An 11,291-nucleotide genomic window follows, 5' to 3' on the forward strand; every position below is an offset into this window, starting at 1 on the left:
CTTTATAGCTAAGTAGGTGATTTAATGACCCATTGAAAAAACGTACATATTTAGAATTAACATCTGCAATGAGATCAATTAGTGATTTTACGTTCCCAAGTGGTGAATTTAACTATGCAATGATTTTTAATTCTCATGTAGAAAAAAAAAAAAAAGTTGCCAATTTAGATATCTTTTCAGATTACTCACGGAAGGAAGGCTTAATTTGTCACTTCAAAATGGAGTCACCCGTAGGGACTAGTTGAAACCAAAATGTCATCCTCTAGAGACCACTTGCACCAGCCTTATGAAAGGAGGCTGGTCAATGCCAGCCAGTCGGCCAGATAAATAAATCACACATTAAAATTTCTAACAGAAAATTTTGAATGTAAGTTATTAATAGAATACAAAATTGGCAAAAATTTACTTGCTTAAGGATGACAACTTCTTGAAGCAACATTAAAAGTTTTAATTTTTATATTTTCCTCATAAATTTTATAAATAATAATGTGATTTATTAATAACACTTAATGAAAACTTATGCCTGGGCGCAAAGCATAGAAAGTCACTAGCTCATACAGCATAAAGATTTCCATGAGCTTGTTAAATTTTATGTATTTTATTTCCTTAAATGGTTATGGGATTTTCCAAAAGCATACACAAAATTCCTTAAAACTTTGCCAACTTAGAAATAGTTACATGAAAACCACCTTTTTAGCCTGGATGGAATCTCTACCGGTAGAAAAATCTACCCAGTCTCTCGATAGGCTATCTATGCATGAATTCTCACGAAAACATAGTAAGACTGCTTTACGCCAACCAGATTTTATAGGCTAGGATGACGTAAGGAAACAATTTATGGCTTGGACAGTTATCTGAAATTCCTGAAAACAAGCAGTTCCCTAAGTGGTGTGCCATAATTTTCTTATCTACAAGCACAAGCACGTGCATTTATTTATATCCCTAGCTTAACTTCAAGTCTAATTTTACTGCCACCAGTATCCAGGCGTCGATTTCTTTTTTCTAATTACAAATGGCACTTCAGCTAGATCAAAGGCATTTTAAGGTCAAAACGGACTTCTCTGAAAAATAGAGGGTGTGATCCTCTGTAATTAATTAATGTTTAGCTATGCCCTTTGGCGCATTAAGTGGTGGCTGGAGGAGACCAAGTCCAGCCGTCCCCACCTGTTGGTGCAGCGGAACTGTTTGACTTACCCAAAAGAGCAGATTGAGGGCATAGAGAAGGCAGCGCAGGCACTTCACGGAATCTTCTCTGGCCATTGTGAGCCCCGTATGGGAGAAGCCCCATCCTTTCACCACATCCTACTCTCACCGGCAAAGTAGCTGCGGTCTGCAGGGGGCGGGGAGAACAGGGCACTTCTCATCACCGCGCTCCTCGCCCCCACCCCCCCGCCCCGCAGCCCACCCCTCCTCTGCAGCTCTCAGCTGGGTCCCGAGTCCGGCCCGAAGCCTAGGTCATTTGAGACATCGCTTCATCGAAAATCATTTGTTAAAGTTGTAACTGTAACCTCAACTCCCCTAAAGTTCCAAACCGGCTTCAGATAACACCTGCTGAGAAGAGAAAAGATTGACTCCCGGATGAATGAAGGCACACAGTAAACTCCCGTTCTCGGGGGACGCGCGGCGGTGTCCTCTGCATTCTGATGAGACGCTCTGGAAAACGTCCCTCAGTCCGCGCCCCTCCCGGGGGGGGGAACAGCTCAGCTCGGAACCGTCCCGAAGGTTGGAAACCGCACTACCCCCGGGAGACGTCACCGGCGCCGCCGGCGAGTCCGCGGGTGCGAGCGTCCCCCGCATTAGGACAGCTCCCGGGCCCCCCAGCTCTCCGCACCCCCCACCCCACCCCGCCGCGCGAGTGTGAACAGGGGGCACGGGGGTGGGGGGCGAGGCGCTGAGCTGGGATTCCGCCGCACGACTAGGGTTTCTCGGGGAGAACGTGAGAAATGGTGCTCCGGCCCGGAATGATGGATTAGCCGGGGGCGGGGGCGGGGAGGGGCGCGGGGGAATTAGGGCCGGTGCAGCTGTGCAGACGCCGGGTTAGTCACTCACGGCCCCCTCCCCCGGCCGCGGCCGCGACCCCGCGCCGCCAGAGCAGCACAAAGCCGAGCGCGGTCCCCCGCCCCGCCACCGCGTCCGCGCGCCCCCGGCAGGGCGCGGGTGGGGGGTGGGGGGAGCGCCGGCGGCGGGGGAGCCCCACCGCCAGCCTCTAAGTAGTTTAGCACACAGCGCCGGGGACAGCCGCCGGCGGGCTGGCGGGACGGCCGGCTGGGGAGACGGGAGACGTGCGGCCACTCACCGTCGGCGCTGGGCTCCGCGCCCCACTCCCGCCGGGGGACGGTCGCGGACGCACTGCGGGGGCTCATCGGGGCAGGGACGCTCCTCCCGGAGAGCCAGAGGGCTGCATTGGCTCAAGGAGGAGACGCTTCCTTCTCTTCCTCTCCCCCGCCGCCGCCGTCGCCGCCTCCTGGGAAAAAGAAAAAAAAAAAAAAAAAAAGAGTCCTGGGCAGCAGTTGCTGGAAAGTCTCTGTTAAGCCACCTCCCAGCGCCTCTGTCCCTCCCAAGTCCTCGCCAAGTCCGGACGAGGCAGCGGCGGCAGCCAGGGCCAGCTGCACAAACTCTCAGCGCATGCTCCGGCCGCTGGCTGCCCGGGTTGGATCCGAGTGGGTGTTTCTTGTCCCTTCACCCGGCGTGAGCCCCTCGAAGGGACGCCTCACCTCTATGAGACGCGGCCCAGAAAGAGAGAAAACCTATGCACTGCGGGGAAGTCCGCGCAGTAACCCCCTTTAAAATGGTGGTGTCCGAGGAGGGGAGGCTGGGTTATAACCATAGGGAAACAGGCTTTTATTATATGAAAATATTTGTGTTTGAGAAGGGGGGGCGAAGGAGTGGCCCAACCCAATTCCTGCAATGAGAAACTAGTTTTCACAACCTTTCTGGAACCACCTCCTGTGATTTGTCACTAACATGGTGCCCTATGGTCCTTCTTATTGCTTTGTTGCCCTCCTGATTTAAAATTTAAAAAATAAAAATAAAAATAAAATTGACAAAAATAAAAAGAGTTCTTTCCAACTTCCATGGTGCACTGACAGCATTTATGTAAACACCAGAGTAAACGTGTCCGGATCTGATATCCAGAATAGAAAGAAAGAACATTTTTAACTCTTACACAAGTAACCCGAAGGTTCCAAAATTTTCTCCCAATAAGATTGTCTGAGTTTTAACTGGGTGTTTTATCTTTTTATTTACTTTTTTAATGTTTTTATTTATTTTTGAGACAGAGAGAAACAGAGCATGAGCAGGGGAGGGGCAGAGAGAGAGGGAGACACAGACTCTGAAGCAGGATCCAGGCTCGGAGCTGTCAGCACAGAGCCCGATGCGGGGCTTGAACCCATGGACTGTGAGATCATGACCTGAGCTGAAGTGGGATGCTTAACCCACTGAGCCACCCAGGAACCCCTGGGTGATTTATCTTGAATTGTGTGCAGAGTAACGGGTCTTTAAATTTGTTTTTAAACTAGAATTTCAGGAAGTATTAAAGTAATAATAGGAGACTATCTTTCCAAAGTACCTTTCCTTTCGGAAGTAAGAAGTTTCACACTTAAAAAAAAGAAATCACTCAATCATAGTTTCCATATAAAACGTTGATGTTTTGTGCCCCATAATAGTTCACATTTCTATGATTACTTTTGTGCACATTGTGTGGCAAATAAAACTAGACTAACAAATACAAACTCCATGAAACATAAGCAACATCTTTGGGGAAAACCTCATAATGGAAGTTCTCCTTAAATTTCTTTAGGGGAAAAAGAAGAAGTTTGCAGTGCTGTGTCTATCATCTCCTGTCTGGAGTCAGTAGCCACATGACCAGAGTGACGATGAGACACATGCTGTCATTTGGGTAGAAGTAAAACCAAGACTAAAAGGGAAGCTGAGAGTTCCAGGTTAGGGTCAGGAAAATTCTTGGTAAGCAAGTCACTAAACCAAATGTAAGGTAGCAAGCCCAAAAGAGCACAAAATAGCCACCCACACAAAAGACGAAGAAAAACATGCAGTAGTCCATCAGATGACTCTACTCTGGCAATAAAGTATCTCCTGGAATCGCGGATAAGAGGAAAGAAACCTATTTTTTTATCCTCTAGCAGTTTCTGTGCAAATCAGGATGGACCCCAGTCCTCAGCAGGGGACTACTGAGAATCTTGCCATCTGAACACTGTTGGTGTCACACGTTCCTGTGAGAGGCAGAACCATCCCCACGTTGAGGGGCGTCTATGACTGCCATTATAACCAACAAAAAGGAGTGCAAAGAATTCCCATGCCACTGAACACAGCTCCCCCTCTATTTTGAGAAAGCAGTAAGGTTGCCTTTTCATAATTCATAAACTTTTAAGGGCCCTAGAATAATAAAATTTTGGAGGACAGTGCCTTAGAAGTATATACACCCCACCGCCTTTTGATAAATAAGGAATATGGAACCAAGAGAAGTTAAGGAAGCTGCTTAGTGTTACACCTCAGGTTAAATCAAATTCCAAACTACAATCCAGAATCATAATTTTTGAGCACGCTAGTTCAGGGATTCTCAAAAGTGCTGTACCTTTGAATCAGTTGGAGAGCTTTGAAAAAATCCTTAATGCTTAAGCCTTACCCCATAGCAATTAAATCAAAATCTCTGCAGATGTGGCCCAAGCATCTAGACTTTTCAAAGTTCCCAAGTTAATTTTACTCTGCAGTCAAGTTTGAAAACCATTGCGACTAGTGATTTACAGATGCCTGAAAACCAGCAAAGGAGTCTCTTCAGGTTTCGTTGGACCAAATCCCTCACCTGTGAGCTGATAAATTGGGGTTAATATCCCCATTTTTCAAGTTAGGTAGAAAACAGAGCTGCTATAATATTCCTGGTAAATGGTCATCAGTCTGGGAGTCAATACTTCAGGAGAGGAGTCCTCAATACCTTTGAGGCATTGCGGTACTAGGCAGTTCTGACTGTTTAAACCTGACCCCACCTCCCTTTATCTTATATCCCTCAACTTTAGTTCTGCTTTGTAGTGTCCACAGCATGAGCAGTCCTCCCATCTGGCAGCCGTCAGCTTCGTAAGGGCAGCGGCTCTTCCCTCCTTCTCCAAATATTTTCTTCATCAGGATTATAGGAGCACGGTAAGACTTGACATCACAGCTGCCATTCTGTGGGCTTTATATTTTTCTCTGTGAGAATAACTTCCTTTGCGCATGAAAAGGAAGATAGAAAAAGTATCAAAATGGCATGACGACTTGAATACAGAATAACCCATTAGAAAGATTGTATGGTCTATGCATTGCCCATGAGGTAGGAACCCAATTCCGTGGCCATTTATGCTCATTGTATACCTTTTGGGTGTGTGGAATGCACTGTGCCACATGCTGAAGATACTAAAAAAGAGATGGGTCTCTATCCTCCAAGGAAAGGCAAAATTATTCTTCTTAGTTTAGGTACTAACAACAGCTATAATTTATGAACAATCTAATAGGTGCCAGTTTCAGAGTCAGGAGTAAAACTCAGCTAGGGGCAGCTGGGTGGCTCAGTCTGTTAAGCATCCGACTTTCAACTTCGGCCCAGGTTATGATTTCACAGTGCATTAGTTAGAGCCCCACATTGGGCTCTCTGCTGTCAGCACAGAGCCTGCTTCAGATCCTCTGTTTCCCTCTTTCTTTGCCCCTCTCCCATTTGCGCGCACCCCTGCGTGTATGTGTGTGTGTGTGTGTGTGTGTGTGTGCGCGCGCGCGCGTGTGCTCTCTCTCTCTCTCTCTCTCTCTCTCTCTCTCAAAAAAACAAGTATTTAAAAAGAATTTTAACAGTGCCTTGGTAGCTCAGTCAGTTAAGCGTCCGACTTTGGCTCAGGTCATGATATCAGGATGTGTGGGTTCGAGCCCCGCATTGGGCTCTGTGCTGACAGCTCAGAGCTTGCAGTCTGCTTCAGATTCTGTGTCTCCTTTTCCCTCTGTCCCTCCCCTGCTCCCATTCTGTCTGTCTGTCTGTCTGTCTCTCTCTATCTGTCTCAAAAATAAACATTAAAATTTTTAAAAAATATATTGAAGAAAACCACTCACCTATACAGTAATGCAGTACGAGGTCCTCACACCACAAAGCATCTCATTTGTCCACATCTTACTGCACTCACTCTGCTCAGGTGTGTGCAGAGGGAAGAAGCAGCATCAGTACTTGTTTGGATGAATGAGTTTCTATTGCTTCTTATAATATTCTTACAAGTGCACCTAAGAGAGTTCTTAGCAATCAATACAAGAAAGAGAGTTAATATGTTTGAAGTAATATGTACCTGACATGAATGGTGCTTCTCAAAATGTATATTAATTCTTCATAACTACATACTGAAATACTGAGACTCAGATGGTAGATTTCTATTGCCCCAAATAGGTGGTAAGTAAAGAAATGGAGACTTTAGGATCTCTTTCTACAGTTAATCTGCATTAAAATAATATTTCAAATCATGGTAAGGTTTCATTGACAAGACTCAAGAAAAAAGTACTTTAGACATTTTTACCAGTTCTAGAGAATATGAGCCTGAATTCCAAATATGTATACTCAAAGTATAACTCGTCACTCTATTTCACATTTTTACCTCTGAAAGAGCATAGCCAATAGGACCCGAGGAAAGCCTTTCATCACCGAACCAGGTAAACTGCTCTCAGCAGCAAGTTTAATGTTGACAAATAAAATACAAGGTGTCCAGTTAGATCAGAATTTCGGATAAACAACAAATCATGACAAAGGATGTCCCAAATATTGCATGGGACAAATACCACATTAAGCATATATATACTGAAAAATTATTCATCATTTATCTGAAATTCAAACTTAACTCTGCAAGCTACATTTTTATTTGCTAACTGGCAACCCTCTGCAAGCTAGAAAATTCAACCAAAAGTGCCACAAGAATAAGGATATAAGTAAATTCATTATTTCACATAACAATAAGACCAAAAGTAGCATTGTCCACTCGACAATGATATCAAAGAATAAATTCTTTTTCCACCTTGCTCTTCTGATCCACGCAAGGTGTAAGCTCCTGTCCTTTGGCTTCCTTTTCTCATGATTGCAAGATGGCTGTGCAAATCCAGGCATTGTATTCAGTTACTACTTCTTCTAGAGGAGGAAGAAACTATTCCCTTCCATGGGTCTCTCTTAGGATCAAGAAATCCTCTCCCAAAAATTTTGTAGGAGGTCATCCCTGGTGATTCATTGCCTAGAACCCCGTGTCATACTCATGTATGCATCAATTATTGGCAAAGTCTATGAATCTGTTGTGGCTGATTTAAAGCAGTCGCAATGCACTCCCTGTGTCTGGGGCAACTCTTCTCTGAAGCACATGGCCAAACAGAGGACAGATAACTGAACAGAGGCAGATTTCTGCCTGCACTTTGAGTGGAGAAAACAATGGATGCTACCGTCTTCTTTCCTGTTCAGTACTAAAACAACCCAGCAGTCAGCCAACTGTTTCTTGGCACTACTCGGCAAAGCCCTTGGTTACTGAGAGAACCACCGAAGCAGGAACATATCGGCAATGGCAAAGGATCTTAAGAAAACTCCATGGCGTCATTTCCATCTCATGACGAAATCTTACATCCTGCACCCATACTTGCCTTTGTACACCACACTGTTGATTAAAGGATTGCCTCAGTCAGAACCCTCATAAAAACCCCTAGAAGACTTTCCTCTGAAAGTTTATCCAAACCCAGCCTCTGTACAAAGTTCAGAGATTTGGATACATTTCACCAGCCAGCATTGGTGCAAAGAATCCATTCCTATTCGATAAATATTTATTGAATTGTTACCGCAAACTCAGAACTCTGATGGGAGTTCTAATGTAATTTTGACTCTCAAAGAATTTACAACTTCATTAGCATACTTCCTGTTCAGAAAGCAGAATTTATACAATTTAAGAACTCTTTCCCTTTGCAAGAAGTCTTAATTCACAGTTCTTTGAAATACGCTGTACAGGTTCCATTTACAAACAGCTGCTAAAGCCTACCTTTCTTACAAAGATCCCCCAGGAAATATTCTATTGTTCCACATTAGCTCCTGGCAATGCCCACAATGTAACAACTAGGAGGAAGATAGTTACCATAAATATTAGACATTTGTCTTCATCTGCTGCCCCTTCTAATCCACTGGCGGTGCTTTAAGGCTTTCAGGTTTGCCCAAAAGTGCATTAATAAAACCTTTATTTACTTACACTAGGTAAAAGTGTTTAATTTTAGAAATTATTTTCTAAAATAATGAGCTAATCCAAACTCACTAATGACCTCATCCTACCATGTGTAGACCAACCATTTTATGTAACCAAAAAAAAAAAAATGTGATTTTGTGGTTAGAATTCAGCTTTTACAAAAGGTTTACATTGCAACTAGGACTTTCTATTCCTATGTTATTATTTGTATGCATGTGTATTGGGTATAACTGTATATGGCACGCTAGAGATGTAGTAATTTTTCATTTCGTATTTAATAGCATGAACGCATAGAGGATTGACCAATGAATAATAAAAAAAAAAACTAATGTCTCCGCTTCGATGATGATCCATTTTGTTCATTGCAAAGAACTGACAATTGCCATTATGTTTTATTATATTTGCATTGTCAGTATTCTTTCTTAAGAAGCAGTATTAAATGATTTCTATTCATGGTAATAATAAAGGAAGAGATACCATGTCAGGGACATAAAACATCCATGTATAACGTATACAGTTAGTTTTTTAAACATACAAGCATCTCTATCATTTTAATGCCTTTCTTAGTCTATCATCACAACTGACTTAAAAAAAAAAAGATTCGGAAGATAATATGTTTGATTTAGCAAACTTATATGTATTTTTCCAAATGACTTGCAGGAATGAAATTATATGGGGTTTTTTGGTGTAAGTTTTACATTGATGGTGTTTTATGATCCACCATCACATTAGCACTGGGTCATGGGGAAGAATCTTTCTGGCCTGCCAAAGTGGAGACAAGTTGGTTCCCTCTCCAGGGAAGGTGGCCTGAAACATAGCAGCAGCCAACGTAGGTTGCAAGGGTGACCATATGTTAACTTAATTAACTAGGTCCCAACAGCCATTCCTTGGATCAGACGTTAAAGCTGAGTCCATAGCAGCCAAAACCTTACATTACTTGGGTGTACTCTGTTTCTTGATCTTTACTTTCTTTTACTGTTCCCAACTTGCACATATACCAGCAGCATCATAAATCACGTCCCCTCTTCCCTCCCTTCCACAACCTCCCTATTCAGGCTAGTGTTGCCAGCTATCCCATGAACTGATCATGTTTGTTACACATCCACAGTCTTACAAACGTGCCTCATTCAGTTATGGGAGTGGGCAGGGATGGCCAGAACCTAAAAACTAGAGCAATCAATTAGGGTGTGACTGGAACTGGAGTGAAGACCCATCAAAAGGCAATGTAAATTCAGGCAGCCGAGCGGAACTAAGTATGAGGGGAATGTGCTGGCAAGCTCGAGGTGGAAATCTAGCAGGAATACAGATGGCAGCATCGGAGAAGCCCAGCAAATGGGAAGAGGCAGGTGCCCTGGCAGACAAACGGAAGTCAGGGGCACAGGAGTTGGGCAGCAAAAAAGCATGGAAAGCTTCACAAAATCAAGGAAAGCTGCCCTCCCTGTCAAGGTGATTTAATCCTTCTCTGCCAAGGCCCCCACAGGGAGGCTGGTCCGGGCCGATGAATGCAGTTCTTAGAAACACAAGATTCGAGAACAAGAACCACAGTCCCAGAGAAATGCCTCTAGTCCCTAGTTTTAAGAGTCATCATGTTAAGATTAGAAAAATTTGTGGTTTCCAGATTAAGGAAGATCCTAAATGCTGGGCAGAGGAGTTTGCACTTAATTCGGAAGCAATGACAGCCACAAAAGGATTTTCATATGGGCAGAAGAACAACAGAAGGAACCTACCTCAGGGGTTTTGAAGTCAGCCCTGGATTTGAATGCTCCCTTCACCGTATGCTGGTAATGTGATAATGAGCAGATGTCCTTACCTCCATAAGCCTCAGTTTCCTTATCTGTGTACCTTCCTCTTAAAATGGTCATGAGCATTATGTAAGGTGCGAGTGACCTAAATTTAGCGGGGGTCACACTGTCCTTTGATGTTTAAATAGGGTAGGTTGAGCCTCCTTCCCACATGCAGTGGATAAACTTGTTCTCCTCGTGCAATCCCTCTGAGGATTATTTGGATGAAAAAGAAGGGGACACACTTCTTCTAGAGTTCTGAATCAATTTATGGATCATCTCGTCATCCCATGCATGCTATCCTTTTCTCTGAAGGACGGCAGCCTTCAAGAAAAGATTCCTTCCCTCTCAAAGTATGGCCAGCACAAGCCTACACTCGTAGTTGCCTTTGACTGAAGTCTCAGAGAGTGGGAAGGGATTTCTGTAGGAGCACCACGTACAACTCAAAACCAAATATTAGCAATTGTCTGGTTACTCTAGAACCACTTATTTGTTCCTTGCTGCCTTTCCCTGAAGTTTTCACGTTGACTGATACTCCTCTTACCTGTTCTTCTCTCTCACTGCTTATACTCCAGCCTCAAATTCCTGGTAACTTCTCATGCAGACGACAAAGCTATTTATTTTGTTTTACAGTCGACTTTGAAACTATGCCCCAGATGTCTCAGCTTTCACACAATTCTCTCCCTGAGCGACATTCTGGTGTGAGGCAAGTGTGAAGAGATTCATGGATCTAATGAAGATACAGTGGACTGTGGACAGCTAGTTTTCAGAAGAGAACCTGCGATGATGACAGTTTTGGGGAGTCATTTTGGGATCGGAACAAATATCAAACACTGACCTCAGAAACTATTCCTTTCAAGAAATCACATTTTGATTGGATGACTTTGTAGAGGAATATATGCCCAGGGACATTGTTGAAAACAATACCATAAGTGGCAGGCACTTAGTGGAATTTGCCAGCTGGCTGCGGTCAGGGAAAGAGTAGAAGAGAACTCTACCAGTGCCACAGTCACCCCAGGGTGGCTGTGGCACACCCCACACTGTGCCTCCTTGAGGAATAATATCGGAGGCTTAACACCAAGTGGGGGAAATGGGATTTCACCAAAATAATCCAGCCGATCACTAAACAAATAAACAACCGAATAACAATAACATGCCCCAAAGTGGGAGGGAGCAGCCGGTACCTAGAGTTGCTCCAATATATTATCTAAAATGTCTGGTTTCCGACCAAAAAAATTGAAGCCTGAAAAGAAACCGGAAGGTATGACTCACATACCAGAAAAAAAAGCAG

At 44.0% G+C, this 11,291-nt stretch overlaps 1 protein-coding gene across 3 annotated transcripts in view; it reads right to left on the reverse strand.

The window, feature by feature from the left end:
- TSPAN12 (tetraspanin 12) overlaps positions 1 to 2,410 on the reverse strand; it is a 66,151-nt gene extending 63,741 nt beyond the window's left edge. The window contains exons 1-2 of one of the 3 annotated variants that reach the window (XM_045495419.1): positions 2,297 to 2,410; positions 1,195 to 1,330 (exon numbers count right to left, since the gene is read on the reverse strand). In XM_045495419.1, the coding sequence (XP_045351375.1) occupies positions 1,195 to 1,260 (66 nt within the window). In that variant the 5' untranslated portion in view covers positions 1,261 to 1,330; positions 2,297 to 2,410. Of the gene's footprint in view, positions 1 to 1,194; positions 1,331 to 1,518; positions 2,149 to 2,296 lie in introns of those variants that run through there. The other 2 variants (XM_045495420.1, XM_045495421.1) reach the window with 2 other exon arrangements.
- Positions 2,411 to 11,291: the final 8,881 nt, after the last annotated feature.

Source organism: Leopardus geoffroyi, chromosome A2 (assembly GCF_018350155.1).
Source record: "Leopardus geoffroyi isolate Oge1 chromosome A2, O.geoffroyi_Oge1_pat1.0, whole genome shotgun sequence".
NCBI lineage: Eukaryota > Metazoa > Chordata > Mammalia > Carnivora > Felidae > Leopardus > Leopardus geoffroyi.